The sequence below is a fragment of the Crassostrea angulata genome, chromosome 10, assembly GCF_025612915.1.
Source record: "Crassostrea angulata isolate pt1a10 chromosome 10, ASM2561291v2, whole genome shotgun sequence".
In the NCBI taxonomy this organism is placed as follows: domain Eukaryota; kingdom Metazoa; phylum Mollusca; class Bivalvia; order Ostreida; family Ostreidae; genus Magallana; species Magallana angulata.
Genome location: NC_069120.1, coordinates 40,593,821 through 40,614,558, shown reverse-complemented (window position 1 = coordinate 40,614,558; position 20,738 = coordinate 40,593,821). Strand labels below are relative to the sequence as shown.

At 34.2% G+C, this 20,738-nt stretch overlaps 1 protein-coding gene across 2 annotated transcripts in view; it reads left to right on the top strand.

Annotated features, from left to right (window-relative positions):
• Positions 1-20,738, top strand: part of LOC128165273 (protein CLEC16A-like) — a 60,147-nt gene that overhangs the window by 35,850 nt on the left and 3,559 nt on the right. For both annotated transcript variants that reach the window (XM_052829651.1, XM_052829649.1), the window contains exons 20-22: positions 3,912-3,954; positions 4,582-4,693; positions 14,607-14,862. In XM_052829651.1, the coding sequence (XP_052685611.1) occupies positions 3,912-3,954; positions 4,582-4,693; positions 14,607-14,862 (411 nt within the window). The remainder of the gene's footprint in view (positions 1-3,911; positions 3,955-4,581; positions 4,694-14,606; positions 14,863-20,738) is intronic.

Here is a 20,738-nt window from a genome sequence, read left to right as displayed (position 1 = left end):
ATGCAATTTTTTTTTTTTTAATTCAGCATAATGAAAAAAAATTCTTGCAAAATGATTAAATTCCTGCCATCTTTTATGTAAATCCGACTTGAAAGATGATTTGCTTAATTCAATTGGGAGTTCAAACACTTGTTTTTTAGCTCACCTGAGCTGAAAGCTCAAGTGAGCTATTCTGATCACATTTTGTCTGTCGTCCGTCTGTCCGTCCGTCTGTCTGTCTGTCCGTAAACTTTTCACATTTTCAACATCTTCTCAAGAACTACTAGGCCAATTTCAACCAAACTTGGCACAAATCATCCTTAGGCAAAGGGGATTCAAAGTTGTGAAAATTAAGGGTCACACCCGTTTTCAAGGGGAGATAATTAGAAATTAATGAAAAATTTCGAGAAATTTTCAAAAATCTTCTTCTCAAGAACCAGAAAGCCAGGAAAGCTGAAACTTGTGTGGAAGCATCCTCAGGTAGTGTAGATTCAAAGTTGTGAAATTCATGACCCCCGGGGGTAGGGTGGGGCCACAATGGGGGGTTGAAGTTTTACATAGGAATATATAGAGTACATCTTTAAAAATCTTCTTCTCAGAAACTAATCAGCCAGGAAAGCTGAAACTTGTGTTGAAGCATTCTCAGGTAGTGTAGATTAAAAGTTGTGAAAATCATGACCCCCGGGTGTAGGGTGGGGCCACAATGGGGGGTCGAAGTTTTACATAGGAATATATAGAATAAATCTTTAAAAATCTTCTTCTCAGAAACTAATCAGCCAGGAAAGCTGAAACTTGTGTGGAAGCATCCTCAGGTAGTGTAGATTCAAAGTTGTGAAAATCATGACCCCCGGGTGTAGGGTGGGGCCACAATGGGGGGTCGAAGTTTTACATAGGAATATATAGAATAAATCTTTAAAAATCTTCTTCTCAGAAACTAATCAGCCAGGAAAGCTGAAACTTGTGTGGAAGCATCCTCAGGTAGTGTAGATTCAAAGTTGAGAAAATCATGACCCCTGGGGTTAGGTTGGGGCCACAATGGGGGGGTCGAAGTTTTACATAGGAATATATAGAGTAAATCTTTAAAAATCTTCTTCTCAGAAACTAAACAGCCAGGAAAGCTGAAACTTGTGAGGAAGCATCCTCAGGTAGTGTAGATTCAAAGTTGTGAAAATCATGTTCCCTGGGGGTAGGGTGAGGCCACATAGGGGGGGGGGTGTTAAAGTTTTACATAGGAATATATAGAGTAAATCTTTAAAAATCTTCTTCTCAGAAACTAATCAGCCAGGAAAGCTGAAACTTGTGTGGAAGTATCCTCAGGTAGTGTAGATTCAAAGTTGTGAAAATCATGACCCCTGGGGGTAGGGTGGGGCCACAATGGGGGGTTGAAGTTTTACATAGGAATATATAGAGTACATCTTTAAAAATCTTCTTCTCAGAAACTAATCAGCCAGGAAAGCTGAAACTTGTGTTGAAGGTAGTGTAGATTAAAAGTTGTGAAAATCATGACCCCCGGGTGTAGGGTGGGGCCACAATGGGGGGTCGAAGTTTTACATAGGAATATATAGAATAAATCTTTAAAAATCTTCTTCTCAGAAACTAATCAGCCAGGAAAGCTGAAACTTGTGTGGAAGCATCCTCAGGTAGTGTAGATTCAAAGTTGTGAAAATCATGACCCCCGGGTGTAGGGTGGGGCCACAATGGGGGGTCGAAGTTTTACATAGGAATATATAGAATAAATCTTTAAAAATCTTCTTCTCAGAAACTAATCAGCCAGGAAAGCTGAAACTTGTGTGGAAGCATCCTCAGGTAGTGTAGATTCAAAGTTGAGAAAATCATGACCCCTGGGGTTAGGTTGGGGCCACAATGGGGGGGTCGAAGTTTTACATAGGAATATATAGAGTAAATCTTTAAAAATCTTCTTCTCAGAAACTAAACAGCCAGGAAAGCTGAAACTTGTGAGGAAGCATCCTCAGGTAGTGTAGATTCAAAGTTGTGAAAATCATGTTCCCTGGGGGTAGGGTGAGGCCACATAGGGGGGGGGGGTGTTAAAGTTTTACATAGGAATATATAGAGTAAATCTTTAAAAATCTTCTTCTCAGAAACTAATCAGCCAGGAAAGCTGAAACTTGTGTGGAAGTATCCTCAGGTAGTGTAGATTCAAAGTTGTGAAAATCATGACCCCTGGGGGTAGGGTGAGGCCACATGGGGGGGTGTGTTAAAGTTTTACATAGGAATAAAGAGTAAATCTTTAAAAATCTTCTTCTCAGAAACTAGGGTGAGGCCACATGGGGGGGTGTGTTAAAGTTTTACATAGGAATAAAGAGTAAATCTTTAAAAATCTTCTTCTCAGAAACTAATCAGCAAGATGATTCTTTATAATTGTTAAGACTTTGGCTCCAGGACAATTCTTCGGCCTCCTAAGAAGGTTCAGAGTTTGATGTAGCTAAATATCCCATATATAAACAATTGTAAAGGATCTTTTTGAGAACTGCAATACTCAACATGTGATATGACTATAAAATTGAAGCAGGCAGCTATTTTTTCATTAGAATCTTTTTGTATTACTGTTTTGGGTCATTGCCCTTGATTTATTGATTCTTGATTATTTTAATTAATGCATCCACTGTTAACCAATTATTGTGATGATTATTTTTATACAATAATAAATATTCAATGTATATAAGTTGTTCTGCATAAGTAGTTTTGGGTTAGGCTGGATTAGTTTGTTTATTTTTGATTTCCAATTTTTAGATGCTATGAATTATTTTAGGCTGGTCACATATATAGCGACAGTGTCTATAACATTGCAAAGAGCGACTGTTTGGGGTTAAACTTGAACAGGTACGAAGAGATTGAGGGTGTTGACATCCCTGCTCTTTCTAATCTTCGTGTTATTCTAACCAACGATACAGAATGTGCGGTCATTTCTGCCCTGTATTGCATTAATACAAGTGTGCGGTCATACCTGCTTGTATTGGTGGTGGTTGCGGCGGAGCACTAGTGTATGGTCATCCCTGCTGGTGTTCTGGCCTTTCTAGCGCAAGTGTGCGGCACTCCCTGCGTTAGGTTGAGCTGTTGGCGCAAGTGTGAGGTCATCCCTGCTTGCGTTACCTCTGCTTGCATTAACGTTGGTACCTGTTGAGTTGCGTAGGTGTGCGGTTATCTCTGCCTGCATAACGTTGAGTCCCTATATATGTGCAGGAGCGGTGATTAAAGTCTGCTATTGTAAATATTTTCAGCAATCAGGGCTATCTGAGTTCCAAGGGGGAAAAATGGATTTTATTTATACGGGCTCATGACTCCATTAAGCTGACTTTATCATACCTATTGTTCCTCAGGTGAGCGATGTGGCCCATGGGCCTCTTGTTATTGATATTGATATTAGTTGACATTGATATTCCAATTAAGTTAGGATATTGACCTGTTTTATACTTAAATGTAGATTTATTTAAAAAAAATTATTTTCTAGCTTTTATTACATTTAAAGTTTAAAATAAAAAATTTCTAAACTTAACTAGATTACAGATTTTAAATGTACCAGCTACTATGAGAACATCTTTTCTTCAGTTAGATAAAAAGTTTGATGACCATATTATGTGGGTTTTTTTCTGAAATCCCAAGTAAATTCAATATCTTTTCTGAGTCACTGTGTCACTTTAATGAGTGTATTCTCAACAAATTGAAAACGAGCTTGCCAACCGCTTTTGAGTACTTTCAGTACTTTGATTTTATGTTATTTTGCATCTATTTTGGAAACTTTGTTGCCATTCTTAATGCAATGTGGGCATTAGATGTATTTCAGTTTTGTAAACATTTGATATACTTTTATTGCACTCATTGGGTATCCTTGACCTTTATCATGTCAAGGTAACATTTAATCATCCATCAACATTTCTTCAATATCTTAAGTTTGAATTTTTTGTCCCTTTTAGATAACAGTGACCTCATAGCTTGCACAGTAGTGGTGAGAGAGACGTAAGTAATTTTTTTAGTCATCATTTGATCGAATTAAAGCAGTCGTATCTCACAAGCAATCATTAGTCAATGCTCTTCTCTGTTTTGGGGTTCTTTTTTTCAAATAACAATATTTTATCATATATGTACAATGTAATAAATAAAGTTTCAACTATATTGTTTAATTTATATCTTAGTGAACATATTTAATCGATATTGACTATTGAAGAGGTGTATTGCTCTTTGATTGCTTAGTAAGATATTCCCTGAATTGAATTAATGTATGTAGGGTTTAACGTGATTTGTATAGATTTGTAACAGTGCATCAACCACATGTATATAATTGCCAATAGATGTCTTTGCATGGGTACATAGCTGATCCATTAAATCATTGATTGACATCTTTTCATAAATGTAGTCTTCGTAACAATATAGGAATTTTTCATCCTTATTTCAAAAGTACAATTAACTTCTTTCCAGTAGGTATTGTACCGTTTAAGGATTTTATTATCCTTCTTTAACGGTTAAAGAAAATTTGAGAATTATTGAACCAGGAGGCAATTCTTTGTGATTGACATCTTTTCAGTACCGTTATAAGTGAGTGTAGCATATAAGGATTTAATGGTCTTTATTGAATTTTTGAATTAGGCGAAAGCAGGAGAGGCGGTTCCTTGTGATTGACAAGCTTCAGATGATTCTGGTTGAGCCTGACACGCGGCGACTTGGCTGGGGCGTGGTCCGATTCGTAGGTTACCTACAGGTAAGGTCCTAGTAGTGTTACCTGATAGGCATGATATACAAACCTGGTGGTCCATGGGCTTTGATTATCAGACAGTGCACAGGTATCTGTTGATCTCAAACTGTGCAAAAAAAGAATAGATCTGTTCAACATGACAAGAATCAATAGCTTCTAAGGTGTCCAATGAAAAACTTTGGGTTATTTTTTTGCAGAGGAGGGTTAATGAGGAAGAGTATTTTGGTTCTGTTGATTATACTCTGGGTCTGAAGGAGAGGAGGGTGTACTGTTTTACCCTTGTGGGTCTGTCTGTCCCTTTCTCTTTTTTTGTATGACCAAACCAATTTTCTGTTGCAATTTTTTCAGCAACTGTTAGTTACAGATGCTTGAAATTTTAAGACACTCTTTGTTTATGTTTGCCATATGGTAGGTTCCATTTTTGTACCAATCAGATATCAACTTTCTGTTAATGACGACTTTGTTTATTTTTATACTAAATTATTGTACAAATTTACGACAAAGATTGCTCAGCAGCTATAATTGTGGAATCATTAAAATTTATGGTGACTCAATTTTCGTGGTATTCATTGGTAGCCCTTCCCCATGAATTTACTGTGGAATCATCACTGTTCATTGGGGACCAATGTTTGTGGCTTTTGTGGGTAATCCTTGCTCACGAATTTTCCCCCCCCCCACAAACCTTTACACAATCATTTGTTTATTATATGTATTTGTTAAAATTATCCTGATTACACTATCAACGAAATTACGTCCCCACTTACCATGAGAATTTTGGCTACTGAAGAACATTGACCCCTACGAATAAAAATGATTCCACAGTACATCCTCCACGAATTTTTTTTTTTGAAAGTTATCTGACTGAAACTGAAAACCGAGGCATCCACGAAATTACATTCCCCCAAATGAGCAAATAACCCATACTCCAAGAAAATTGCCCCCACGAATTCAAAGATTCTACAGTAATCGCAGATGCTTGAAATTATAACACACTCTTTGTTTAGGCATGCTATATTGTGGGATTCATTTTTGTACCAATCAGATGTCAACTTCCTGTTACATGACTGTTTATTTTTAGCGTAAATTTTAAAACAAATTTTGTCACAGATTTCTCAGCAGCTATTCGTAACAGAGGATGAAAATTTTAAACACTCTTTGTCGAGGCATGCCATATGGTAGGATTCATTTTTGAACAAATATGTCTTTGGCTCACAGATATCTTGTTGTATGGTTGTTATCTGCACAGCTATGGAAACTTGTCCAAAATTACATATTGTAGATGCATTTTCATTTGCATTGGCATTATCTTTGGTTTGACACTACCCTTTGGTAATACTTAAAAAAAATGTTTTACTAATTCGTTATTGTGGGATCAGCCCCGGGCGCAATCTGTTCTAGTCTTGAGGCCCGCTGGAGATCAGCCCAGGGTCATGCTTTGTTCTAATGTACACCCGCTGGGATCAGCCCCGTGTCATCCTTCGTTCTAATTCAGGCTCGCTGGGATCAGCCCCGAGCACAATCTGTTCTAGTCTTGATGCCCGCTGGAGATCAGCCCCGGGCATGGGTCTTGTGTCATTGTCATGCTAACAGCCCAGGCTGTTGCTGGTAGGGAAGAATTGAGTAGCCCCCAAGCGCCAAACTATTTACATATGTATTTTGGGTGTTTACAAATATATGTTTATTATTGTTTTATATTATATTATAATATTATTATAAGTATTGGAGGATCGAGGCATTACACAAAATTTGTGAATATTTGATAACATGGATTACAGTACCTAGAATTTTCTCTGAAAAATATTTATTTTAGAAAAACATGAAATATGATATTGAACACTTATCAGATTCATTAATGACATTTATGACATTCAATAAATTCGAACATCTGACACTGACAGGATGATTAACCTTTCAGCCCTAGAAACAAGCGGTTACGGCGATGAATCTCTATAAAACTTTAAACATCTGAATATTTGCCTGACTTTTACAACAATAAGATGCATAATGACAAATGTTATCATTATACATGTATAGATTTTCTTGGAAAAAAAAGAGACTTCACATAAAAAAAAAAAAAAATTTGTTATGAAACTGTTGAAAACGTGATACATAACAGGATTTGAGATCAGAAAAACTCCTAAGCCATAGGGGAATTCACAGGCATTTATTTAGTTCAGCCTCATAAACAAATACCTGTAAATGCGTAGTATTTCTTTTCATATCTTGAAGGTCCATGAATTTTATCAGCTCTGACAATATATTCGTTATTCAGAGCTCAAATCAAATTGTCTAGGATAAGACGGTTATATCCCATTTGCATGTATTGTAATAATACAAAATATAAAAGTTGATTAAGGCCGTTATTCATATTTCCGCGGCATAAAGACATTTTAGATGGGTGGTTCATACAGGGGCAACTTATAAAAAACTCAAGAAGGATATGTTTATAATATTGAATAAAAGCTATCAAATTTGATATCTAAAGGAAGCATACTTTTTTATTGCATGTTTTATTACATTTATTTAGCAAATTTCAATTGCAGACTTAATGTTTACTGGAAACTCGACAATTGTTGGTTATAAACATGTAAAATGAATTAATCAGAAAATCCTTCGCAATAAGTTTAGTTTTGTAAACTGTAAATTTCATCATGTACTTGATTGAATTTTCAGTTTTTCAGGCATTATAGCATTGCAGATATGAAGCTGATATTTTGCTTTATATTAATGACTTTCAAATCAGGCTGGAACCTTGCATTTATAGAAGAAATTCTGACCCTCCCGGATTTAGACATTTTATGTTCAATTTTTTTTGCGGTGTTGCTGCATGTATTGAGCTTATTTCTTGAAATGATGACACTTAATCATAAAGATGCGTAATTTTTATCTTGCCTGCTGTTAGTACAGTGACACTGTTTGAATCCCTCCCTAGACAAATATTTGAAAAACCATACGTAGAGAAGCAGCTGAGTTTTTTTTCTTAGAAAAAATAAATGTCAAATGGCAGCTGGTTAAATACTTTAATTTCAAACGGAAAGGAAAATATTTTCCGTTTTAGATGTGTTTAAATTATTCTAATGCCAGACACCTGTGGCTTATCTTAGAGGAAATGAATTTTAAAGCAAAATTTGCGAAACATACACACACAAAGAAATTGTCTATGAATCAAGATTCAGAAGGAAAAAAAGACTAGAAATATGAAGGACATAATCAGTAAATGGTGAATATATTCATGACATTTAGGGATTTACTTAATTTACTTAGCAGAAGCTGCTTTCCTGTAAAAATGCTAGACGAAAATATACATGCAGCCATATGTCTAATTCATTTGCAGTTCCCAGTATTTAAATTAGTACAGCATTTGATTATACTTGGTTTTAATCTCTGAATTATTCTGGTTTTAGCTGGATTTAAACTATTCATTGAGCAGTACCTGGTTTTCTCATGTTTCTTCTTGGAATGTTATAAGAATATCTTCGATTTGAGGACAATAGCTAGTTTATTGTCTCCCTGGACAGCATCTACTATAGCAGTTTCCCAGTAACGTGGTTTATTTTTATTTCTATTACAAATGCCTCTAATACTGGTATACACTGGTATTCTAATGAAAGTAGTAATTAATGCAAATGCATGTACAGTGGGATTATTGTTTGGGTTTTTTTTTTTTTTTTAATTACCAAAGGACATTGACTTTTCACCATGTATGAAAAGAAAGGCCTTCTTGTGGTTGTAAATTCTCATCTCATTAAAAATGAGATGTTCGCAAAATCATGACGATTACTGCTTCACATTTTGTTTGCAGCGATGTCTATGTCAAGTTCAAGATCCTGCAAAGGTTCAAGCCTGTGCCACTAGATATTATGTATACAGGCAAATATTTGCCCCTTTCCTGTTTGTTTTCAGCGGTCAGGACTGGGCAAATTTTGAAATTACTACCGTATGTTTACACATGTAAGAAAAAGTATCGATCACTTAACTGTCAGGGCAAATTTAAGATGTGGCAAAATTGTTTGCAAGTGTAGAAGGGTGGGGGGAAAAAACCACGACAAAAAATATACAGTAGAATATACTGTAGAATCATCATTGTTCGTTGGGACCAATTTTTTGTGGCTTTCATGGGTAACCTTTGCCCACGAATTTACAATCATTTTTTTTTAATGTTGATCCAAATTATCCTGATTATACTGTCAAAATAACTTTACCTCAAACTAGGCAAATTTTGGCTATGTACCCACGAACATTGATCACCATGAATAAAAATGATTCCACAGTAACTGCTAAGTATATAAAGTAACCATTAAAATTCTGTAAAATATTTTCAATGCTTAAATTCAATGCAGTAAATTTTTAATTCATGTTTGAAAAATGTCAGTAACATATCCTCAATTGAAATAGATTTTCAGTTCAAAAAACATTTATTTCAATATGGATAAAAAAAACCTTTTGGAGTATTTATTACCAGGTGCAAGTATTGACTTTCTAAAAAAGCCCAAGAAGGTATTAGATTTTGTTTGCAAACTACTGATGTTCAAGTTCCTGAAAATCAGACGGCCCATATTATGCTGAAAATCAAAGGTTACTTTGATTGATAGCAGGCCTTATAACAGCCACTTGAGAGTTGTATAAATAAAAAGAAATAGGAAATTCAATAGCCTATTGGATGAAGGAATTTTTTTTCTTAAAAATCAAGGCCACTTTTTAAAGGTTCTTTGAAATTTCAAAAATAGCAACCTTCCTTCAGCTGATTATACTAACACAGAGTCATAGTCTGAGGGAAAATCCTAGCTATGAAAATTTCTATTTAGAATTTGAAATTACAAAATCCATGATGTAATGTAAATTCTTGCAATAAATCGATCAGAAGGAAGTTTAAATGCATAGCAAACTTTAATGTGATTTTTCTTAGTAAAAAATCACGCAATATTTCACAGACTGTTTGAAATTAGTTAAGTATTTTTGTGAATGGCATATATACTCTCAGTTCTGAAAAAAAGGGGGAAAAGTTTTCTTCAGCACCACCCATTCATAATGATTGAGTTTCAAGGAGTAGAAATTAGCATATTTGCACTGTAAGACCACAGTAGCATTCATAATCAAGAGATTTATTGTTCTGTAGCCTAATTAAAATGCTTCGATTTCCTAAAACACTTGAGAACTTAGTAAAAAATTATCGTCCCTTTTTTAAAAATCCTGAAAGTCACTAAAGCAGTAACCAAGGTCGTAGTGTAAATCTTTTAACATTTCCAAATAGAATGAATGCAAATGTAGCAGGTTTTTTTTAGTACAAACATTAAACTGAATCTTGGACAAGAAGGAAGCAAAATTTATTTTTTTATATTTTAATTACATGTATATCAATGGTTTAACGATAACATGACTTTTGCCCAAGTCTCTGAGTCCAGAACCTGATATCATTGAAAAAATCTCTCTCTCTCTCTCTCTCTCTCTCTCTCTCTCTCTCTCTCTCATTGGTTATGCATATAAGGTAAGTATCATCACATAGTTGCAATAAATAAATTTTTCCGAAATATGTATGAAAACAGCTGTCGCAAAGCACACAGTTATGAATGAAGACTTATGTAAAGTCTTGTTAATACTTCCGATATCATTATTTTTCATTGTGATATTTGCCTAAAGATAAAGTCATAAAGATGACTCATGAAAGTATGATTTGATAGATAGTTTTTAAATTTCGGATTTAAGGCGACATCTTTATAAGGATAAAAATGAGAAAATGCGTCTGATTCATTCTATGGTCCCACTTCTAATTGACATTTTAGATCCACGTCTTCTCTCAAAGCTTTTTATATTTCTGAAAATTATAGGTCTTGATATTTGTTTCATAGTGCAAACATCAGAACTTATAATTTTCCGAAATCATGCTTCAGAATAAAGTGAATAGACTTTTCTTTCACTTTGAATTATTTGGAACAGGCAGATTTTCTTGTATAAAATAAATATTGCCTGCAGCAAACTTTCCAAGAAATCAATCTTCTTTTATAGAAGTGTGCTTTGGAAGTGTTGATAAATTGAACATCTTGAGATTATTGATATTTCTTTCAAGCATTAAATTTTTTTTATGTGTTTGTGTTTTTAGATGACCTTTGTGAGAGGAGGGTTTACAGGAAAGTATCAAATGTCAGGATACAATGAACACTGACTGAACTTTCTTGTTTATCATCCTTTCCAAACATTGAAATTAATCTATACCTAGAAATGTGTACATATAAGGAGCACCTCAATGAGTGGATTTCTGCTCACATATCAATTTTACGATCTCGACTTCTTAGTTCGGAGAACTTGTGTTTGGTAATCCTTTGGTTGCGTTTGACAGCTGTACAATTGTTGTAAGATTGTCGAGATAATGCAGTTTGCGATAAAATCATTAGACCATATATTTGTTCTTTTAAAAGCTAACAATTATTGACAGGCAAGTCTTACGGTTCATAAGAAGCCAGGATGTATATTAATGCTAATTAGACACATAGATTTCCGTGAGCAGAAGAAAAAAAAACAAATTACATAAAATCTGTTCATTTAGTACAAATTGAGCGATTTGAAGTGTCTGCAGGAAATGCATAATTGGGGCAAATTTTCTTGTGTATGTCCTGGTTGCCCTACTTTAAAATGACTTATAAGTCAAAATTTAAAGCAGGAAAAATGCATGCATGGGTAAACAATTCATCAAAGCAGAAACAGAATTACATTTCATAATAGTAAACATTTCTCAAAGCAGCAAAGGAAAGTACATGTACATGTATTAGCAAATAATTTTTTCTATAAAGGGAAAAGTTATATAAGTCATTAGCAAAAGCATGAAACAAATTTGGGGGCAGAAAAAGCAAATTTTTAAACAATTGATTAAGCAGAAAAGCATATGTGTAAACAATGCAATTAGCAGAAAAGGCATAAGGCGAGAAAACAATTCATGAAGAAAAATTGCCAGATGAGTAAAATAATTAAGGAAAAGTTGTAATTGAGACCAAACAGTTTATTCAGGGGAAAATTTGACATGTAAGCAAACAGTTCATTGTGTATATATTGAATGTGATCCCCCCCCCCCCACCCCCCATTGTTTTACATTATCTGCATTTAATCTTGGAAGAGTTTATGAACCTTCTTTTGTATATAGAAATTGTTATCATAACGAATTTACCTATCATCTCAATAAGACATTTTAATTATCAAATTAGTGCTTCAAAATAACAGAAAAACATCAATTATATGCAACCCAGTGAAGCTTTTAATTAATGCAGCTATTAAATATGAAATATTAATCTATGTCATAATAATAAATATATTGTTACGACATGGCTGAAAAAATTACATAATCCGCTTTTGCAGGAAATGGTTTTTTTTCTGCAAGACTAGTACCAGAGAGCATTTTATTGTTTAAATTCAATGATGTGTCAATGATTGTATATTGCTAATATGAATATATGTCAAATTTATTTTCTTGTTCTAGAGACTTCCTGCCAGACATCTTTTCATAATGCATGATTTAGAAAATTTGTCACATAGTTTAATGTACAAGGTAGTAAAAACCTTATGATAAAGTCCATCTTCCAAAATATCAATATCTCTCTCTCTCTCTCTCTCTCTCTCTCTGCATATTGGTTACATACTAGGTACACGCTTGTTTAGTGTTTAATCATTCTTCAAATAGATACATGAAACTCAGTAAACAAGCTAACAGAGACAGCCCCATCGATTTGTAAAGTATGCTGATGGACATCCGTAAGATGAACCCGTTGTTGGGAGGAAATCTAAATATTTGGAGTAATGGTAAAACGCCGGTATAGAAATAAAGACAGATAAGCGGTCTCTCATTCAACTCAGCAAAGTGCTGTAAATGCCCGAAGATTGTGGATACCACAATTGCCAAAACTGGAATATCTCTTATTACAAGCTTCTTAAATCTCTAATTACAAACATTTTAATTACCGGGTAAATCTCTAATTACATATCGTACTTAAAGGCTGTCTGTTGTTCAACCAGAATTGCAGGGTCTTTTTCTGGATCTTGTTATATTTTAAGAAGCTTTAACTACCATTTAATATGAAATGTCAATCAATTATTAGGAAGATGGATAGAGTATACAAGAATATCAGATTTGTTTGTGATGGTTTTTTCTGTAAAGAAAAGAGAAAAGAGTTATTGAGTATTGAAGAACAATGTGTAGTTGTAAGGTATTCAGAAAATGTGATGCATGCTCAGAATGCAATCAATAAAGGATTTCAAATTACCGGGATACTGTTGAGAAGAACCACTAATATACTTAAAGTTCTCTTTCCCCTTAAATCAGAGAAAGTGCTGAGAATTTCCAAGAATCTTCTTTTTTACTCTTGGTTCTCTGAGAAAAAAAATGGTGCATAATTTATATAATGATAAGAAGGATATCTTTCTCTCTCTTTCTGATATATGAATTTCATTTAATAATTTATCTTTTTTCTCTGATTAGTTGATTTAAAAGGGAGCAGGTCATTCATATAGAATGTTTTTTATGCACTATAAGAAATAGTTCATTGATAAATACAGTTTCTGCAGATAATAACAATAGTATACTAGTACTCATGTGACCATTAATACTACCCTCGAGTTCTTGTTTCCATGAATCTGCCATTATTAGATTATTAATTTCCAGTAAAAACCAAACGATAAGAATATGGTATGAAAAAAATATATTTTCATTTTGCAAATGCCATTCAGGTCTGTCCCCAGCTGCAGCAATAACTTCTAAGTTGCACAGATATTTTGATCTATTTTATCATTTGGGCCTTGCATCCATCAGCTTTTTCTGGGAAAGCAACAAGATGGTTTTCTAGGAAAACTCATTTCAAGGCTAGTGATAATAGAACCGGTTTCCTCTTATTCCAGATAATCGTTAGGTTAGCGCCTGCTGTGCACTTGTATTCGATATGTCTGTTTCGCATGTCTTTTGAAAATGTCAGGGATGTTTAATGGTTAAGTGAAGTTTAGTGAACTGTCATATCGAGATTAAAAACTATTCCGATAAAACACATTGGGTGGTGTAACCAGGCTTAAAGGCAGGAATCCTTCTATGTAATGAAGTCAGCTTTTAGCAGAAAAATAAACTTGTAAATATTTTTAAATGTGTTTTACAAGTAAAGAAATGTTCTAGTCCAAATTTCTTTAAAAGCATACTAAGGATAAAGTGATATTTTCCACAATTAATGTAAAAGGCTTTTGATTCTTCCTAAATATTATTTTTGATGAATTTTCTTAAAATTTTGATAAACTATGCATGCATGGCCTTGATTCTTCTTTAAATAAGAACAGGGCACATTCTGTTTGCATGATTTAAATATTACGAATCTGATCCCTTAATATGTGAAATCATTTTCCTGGTAAAATTTATTCAATCACTGTACACTTATCAAGAAAATGATAGATGATATGGTATGAACATATTACAATGTAGTATCTTGATATGTATTTTTGGAGGAGGTTAAAGGTTCTGCAATTTCAATGAATTGATTCGTTGAAAAAGCGTTTACTAGAAAAATATATCAATTTTTTGAAATATTCATTGCGATACTCATTAATCAGGTATTTATTTGGCTAAAAATCCGTGCAGCTACTTAGAAATACAGATTTATCAATAGTTTTCTAGAAACCAGTGGTTCTAGTTTAGATCGATGTCAGCTTTTCCTGTTATTAAGTGATGTGTTTGTTAAGTTACATAGTGACAGTCTATAAATGCTTAGAAAAGCATGTTTAAATTTAACATTTATGGTTTATAATAGAGTCATATGAATATTTCAGGCTTTCTTCTGTGAAATATGTATTTTCAGAAAAGTTATACGTTGAACAGTTAATTTTGGATTTAGTGTGAATAGCACTTCCAAATGGTGAATTTGAAATTTTCTTTTGAATGTTTTTTTTTTTTTTTTTGTAGGATGTTGAGGTTACAGGAGACAAAGAGGATAGTCGGTCTCTCCACATCACGATCCACAAACCGGCCAGCTCTCAGCACACTCGCCCTGTCCCCCTTCTCAATGCAAGGTTTATCTTTGACGATCACATTCGCTGTATGGCGGCAAAACAGCGATTGACTAAGGGACGACTTAAAGCCAGGCAGCTGAAAATGCACATGATCGAAAAGTTGATCGACATTCCCGGAGATTCAGCCTGTCGACAGCGCCCCCTCCCAGGTACAGACATGTTCCCGGCCATTTCCTGTTTTGTTTTGGGGGGTTTTCAATTTCTGATGCAATTCCTTGACCCATTGATGGCAGCTGTTGCAAAACATCAAATTAAACAAGTCCCTAAATTCTAAATTCAGACTCATACAACCAACAAACAAATTTTTGCCTAATTACAGTGTGGTTTAGTGTTTTTAGTGTGTGTGGTATGAAGAAAGGGGGGAGGCATGAATGCTTTTACATTCCACTTAAGAGATATGACATACACTTTTTTCAGCCTTTAATTCATTCAGTTGCATCAGTAAATGTGAATTTTTTTCATGACCATCATCTATGACATAGGAGGGGTGGTGGGGGGGGGGGGGTGGTCAGAAATGGTCATAGGACAGACCAACGTGGGGATCCCTGGTAATGCCCTTATGTGCTTAACAGCATGAAGAGGACCAAATTAGTAGTGGGGGGGGGGGGGGGTTATATCGTTCATCATCTTGCATTGAATATACCTGTAAAGCACTTGCTTCCCTTATTGTGAAGCTTGAATTTGTTTTTACATAATGCATGGTAGATAACTTCAAAAAGATTTATCTGAAGCAGATAATAGTCAAAATATGCTTTTATCGATATATATGTGCATACGAAATAATGTGTTTAATTTTAGGGTATTTTTTATGCTTAACTGTTGATGGGTTGTGGACTGGAACAGCTCTCATTTCTATCCATCTGTGTAGTACGATCAATTTTATTCCCTATGTGTTCAAATTGTAGCAGACGAGTATAATATGTATCCTGGCAATGCTCTTTTTTTCTCGTGTTTGATTGAAGTTGGAGAACTGAAGTTTGTGCAAGTGCATATCGCAATCAAATTACAATAAAAGCCAAAAAATGTCTGATTTGTCTGTCTCAATGCCTGACTGTCAGCACGTTGAATGTACATCTGTTCGCATGCGTCATTAAAACTTATATTGTCATGCAGACTTGCAGGTTTTACAGTTTAACTGGAAATGAGGGGTACGGATAGTAAAGAGATGTTTATTAATATATTGCTACCTTTAATTACAGGATTTTTTTTTTTTACCAGTTTTGTTAGCTCATAACAAAAAGTGGAATTAATAACATCATATCACTTGAGATAATAATTTTTGTATAAATATTCTTTTTAATAAGGAAATACAAGAATAACGAGTTCATTTTTCCTATCAGATGACCTTGATGTATTAAGGGCCAGTGACATTCCTTATCAGAGTTTAAAGTCAAGAGATAGCTGTACGCTGCCCTTAAAAAACTATTAAAGAATCAGGAATGCATTTTAAAATTGCATGGTTTCTAAGAACTGATTGATATGTCTTTGCTGAAGCGATAAAGAAATGTAGGTCATGATGTCGACAGTCCTGCTAATATATAAATGCCCCGATTTATTTCCTGATGGTTCCTGTCGTTGTTACTGTCAGGTCATTTTGTGTTACACTTTATTTTCGGAATGTGACTGCCGGTATATTTGATGTGCAATTCTGAAAAAAGTATATTTATACACACTTAATTGCCACTTCATTTTGTACAGATACAATAAACGCAGTGAACACACAAGCACTTTTTTCATTTTAGAAAATAAACGCAGGCTGATCCAATTTATTGTAGGAATATCTAATTCAGATTTTTTTTTGACAGGCAAAGTTAGGTCTTTGTTTCTGAACCTGGAACTTTTTAGCAAACTTGCATTTACTATGAATGCAACATCTAATGCTACAGTTGTTGCTCAGTCAATGTTTCTGAGCTGCTGTTCAAAAACTGTATAGCAAGGATGTTGCATGGATTTGCAATTGAGGAATTAACTGAATGATATAAATAATAAAAGATGAACCAAGTATCATAAAATGGTTTCAGGTTTTATTTGTGATAATTATGATGAATAGTGGTACTCTGGTACTTGAACCTGAAAAACTTGTAGTATTTGGGTGGGGTTTTTTTTTTGGGGGGGGGGGGGGTGGGCTTCATTCAATGATTTTTACTATTATATACCTTGAATTGATTTGAAATTTCCTGCTAAAAGTGTTTTAATACAATATACATACTCAATGTCATTTATTAAATCAAAAAAATTCCTTCACCACACTAGATCAACAGCTGATAAATGAAATAGTGTTAATCTTTTGTTTTGCTTAAATTTTATGTGTTTTGTGTTTTAATAAATCAATAATTTTTTTCGTACATTAATAAATGCAGACATTAGGGTGCAGCCTGCATTTGACAGTCTGCATGTGTAATATAACTTTTGAAAGTTTCTGTCAAAAAATGATTTAAAAACTCCTGGAAGTGGTGTTTCATAAAATTTAGGGGAAAGGGGAGGGGGGGGGGGGCAAATTTTTGTCGATTTTAGATCAGTGCAAAATTTGATCAAGCTGTCCCAAAAACAACATGACCCCCCCCCCCCCCCCCCCCCCCAAAAAAAGTAATAGAATATTATTAAAGTTCATGTTCTATTTTATATGACGTATGATGTGTGGGTGTTGAGAAACGTGAAAGTCTTTTTAAACAGGTAATTAATCACTAGATAAAGTATGGAGATATCTGCTTCTCAATGAAAAAAAAGGAAGAAGAGTGTTTTTAATGTCTTTGTTAGACTGTGACATCAGGAGTGTGGGCTGTCTATTGAAATGGCTTCACGAATGACAAACTAATAGCTGTAATGAACCCCTGACAAACGAATAACCGAACCCTGTCATATTAAGATAAAAACCCTTTCCAGGAAATTACTATTATCGATATGGCTATAGTTGTAGGAATACAAATTTCTTGTACAACTTTTCATTTTCCCAAATTCAGTAGACTTCATTTTAGAAAATTAAGCTTCAAGTGTTACGATAAACAACCCTGTTCAAGTGATATTGCCTTTTGAAAGCAATGTCTTAAATGAAACTGGTTTTGTTAATAAAAAGAAAATGACCATTGGGGTTTTACAGTAACATATGTTCTGTGTAAGTGAGTGTTATGAGGTTAAGGCAGAAGTGTGATTAATTCATCTAAATTACATGGAACTTAAACTAATAAAAATGTAGAATGTACTTAGTGTTTAATAATGAATTTGTCAGATAGTATGTGTCCTATTGTGCACCAATGCCATTATACATGCATGAACACATTCAGTGCAAAAAACTAAAATTGAATGGACAAGCTGATGATAACCTAGTATCTTTCACTGGGGATTTGAAAAACGATGCTCTCCTCCTAAACTGATCCAAATAGAGAGGACGATGAAGCATTGCTTTAAGATTTCTCATGTCAATCGATTCTTCCTACACCAGTGAATAACACCCATAGAATCAATCTCCTCCTAAAGATAGAGAAAATGACTGCATGAAAATATTTTGGGTGGAAATAATACTCACAAAAAATACAAAATGCATTGCATTGTGGAGGTGTCAATATGAAGAATGCAGTAGGTTTTGTCCCCTGTTTGATAGGGCTAGTTCACCCTGACTTTGAAAGCATTAGTTAGACAATAAAACACTCTTCCTTCATTGTTATATGTTGGTATGAAGGTAACTAGCATAATAGTAATTAAAGTACATGTACTCAAGTCACATCAAATGAATGTGTAAGGATGTCTCATGAGCTTGTACTTGTGGCTCGGGTCAGGGGGTGGGGGGTCTGCTTATTCCTTATAGGGATGGAGAATGTTAGGAATAGGTAGGGTTAAAAGTTCTAGTTATTTTTCCTCGACTTGCTTTCCTTGTACTAATTTGAGTGACTCAGAGTTCCTACAAAACGTATATGAAGAGGTTTCAGGTATAAACATATAGCTACCATTAATCTTTTCTTGTTAGACCTTGAAAAAGCTATTGACCTTCCATACGAAGATAGCCTGCCTTCCTGGTATCGTCATCCTTTTTTAAGGTTATATATGATAAACTAGGATGATGACGATTGGATCAGTAAAGTTATAAAGTCCTTGAGATTAGAGTTAAGTTAAACATTACCGTTGAAGTTCAAACTATTTACATGTAAGCGCACACCTTAGTCAATATCTATCCATCTGTGCAGAAATTCGACTTCCTGGTTTCAACATTTGAAGTCTTCAATATGAAGTCTTTTATGTTCATTGGAGCTTCGTATTCTTTTGTTTGATAACTAACAATGACAGGGATATTGACTCACTGCAAGCCTTCTTTGAATTTTTTTTTAAACACAAGGGCTCAAATTTTGTCCATTATATATTCCTTCATCTTGATGTCTTAATTTTCTTTATGGTTAAGTACTTAGAAATTTGTTCGATCTTTTAAATAAAGAGTAGGCTAAAATAAATAGATGTGTATAATGAAGGGCTTTGTTCTCATTGAAGTGAAAGAGACAAGGCCTGGCCCCAAGACCGTTAACTGAGATCAGACTAATTAGTCAAAATGTAAAATTAGTATTATCTTTTACCCCAAATTCAAAAGGCTTCATTTTTGGAAAAAAAATTTCAAGTGATTTGATGCCTGCATGATGAACTGCATAACAAGGAGCTTGAGTCAAATCTATTATTTTGAATAGATTGATTTCTTTTCAACAAAATGATTCACATGTAGAAAGAATGTATGATTTATAAAAACAAACACATGATGAAAAATTTACAATAATATTTCTGAAGTACAATACATATGTAGGCTACTAATTTCAAATTTTTGTCTTTAAGGTAGTATGGGAAACCTGCCAGTATTAATGTGGATAAAAGTACACAAAAATTAAAAAAAACTTTAACAATTTTAGAATTTTCAAAATCTAAAATATTTAACCGAAAAATATGATTTAAACATTTTTGAAAAAGTAAAATTTATAAAAGCCTCAGCGGGATTCGAACTCATGACTTACAGATTCGTAGTTAACACTCTAACCCGTTTGGCAACACTGTTAGTTAACGATTTCGGGAAAGAACAGATTAATAAAACATACTAGATTTTATGGTTATTCCGATTGGATACCCAATATACGTAAATCATAGAGGTGTCCCATGCCACCTTAAGTCTGTTTTCAGTTTATGGTCTTGGAACCTCAAGATGGCTGGGAAGGTCTGCTTAAAAAAAATCTATGGTGTTTTGGGACATTTTTCAGGTTTTCAGTAGTAATTGCTGAATTTGTCAGTATGAGTACCAGTGTGTACGAGTATGATCTATCACATAGGTCGATAATGTAATGTAATGTAATAATTTTCCAGGAAATCCCTGGACTGCATAACCTCATCAGGCAAAATGGGTCAAAAGTTAGCTTGTTTGTGAGAGATTGCCGAGGGAAAGTGCTCAAAATTATTGACAATTTGTCCCTAATGGCAATAATAATGTTACACTGCTGTAGCTTTATATAATGCGTGATCAGTGGTCTATGCAACATTCAAATATGTTTATCTGAATAATTTTTCATATTCTGTCATGCATGTAGACAAGAGACATACAAATCAGACTTTAAAGAGACTTCCTGCATTCAAAAACACATTCAATTACCGGTAAATGCCAAAGTGTAGATTTTTTTGTGGTGGTTTTTCTGAGAAATCTACTGTCATTATGGCATTGGTAACAAGTTAATAGGAACCAGTTACTTGAGAAGATTTAAATTTGAGATAAAACCCCAGCAAAAAATATTTTTCATTCAATCAAAGAGTTGTTATCTGATTTAACCGTTGATGCATTCCTTCTATTGTGCTTTGGTATTTTCTTTTCAGACTTTAAGTTTTCAGCTGACAGCTTCGTCCCTGATAGATAGATTTTTTATTAGCATTATTTGGGGGACATGTTTTTCAATACAGTTGCATTTTTTAACCATTTTTTTTTTTCAGAATACCAGTTCTATATACCCAACTGTTGCAAACTTGTCTTCCCCCCTCCCCCCCCTCCCCCCCCCCCCCCCCAACCTAAAAA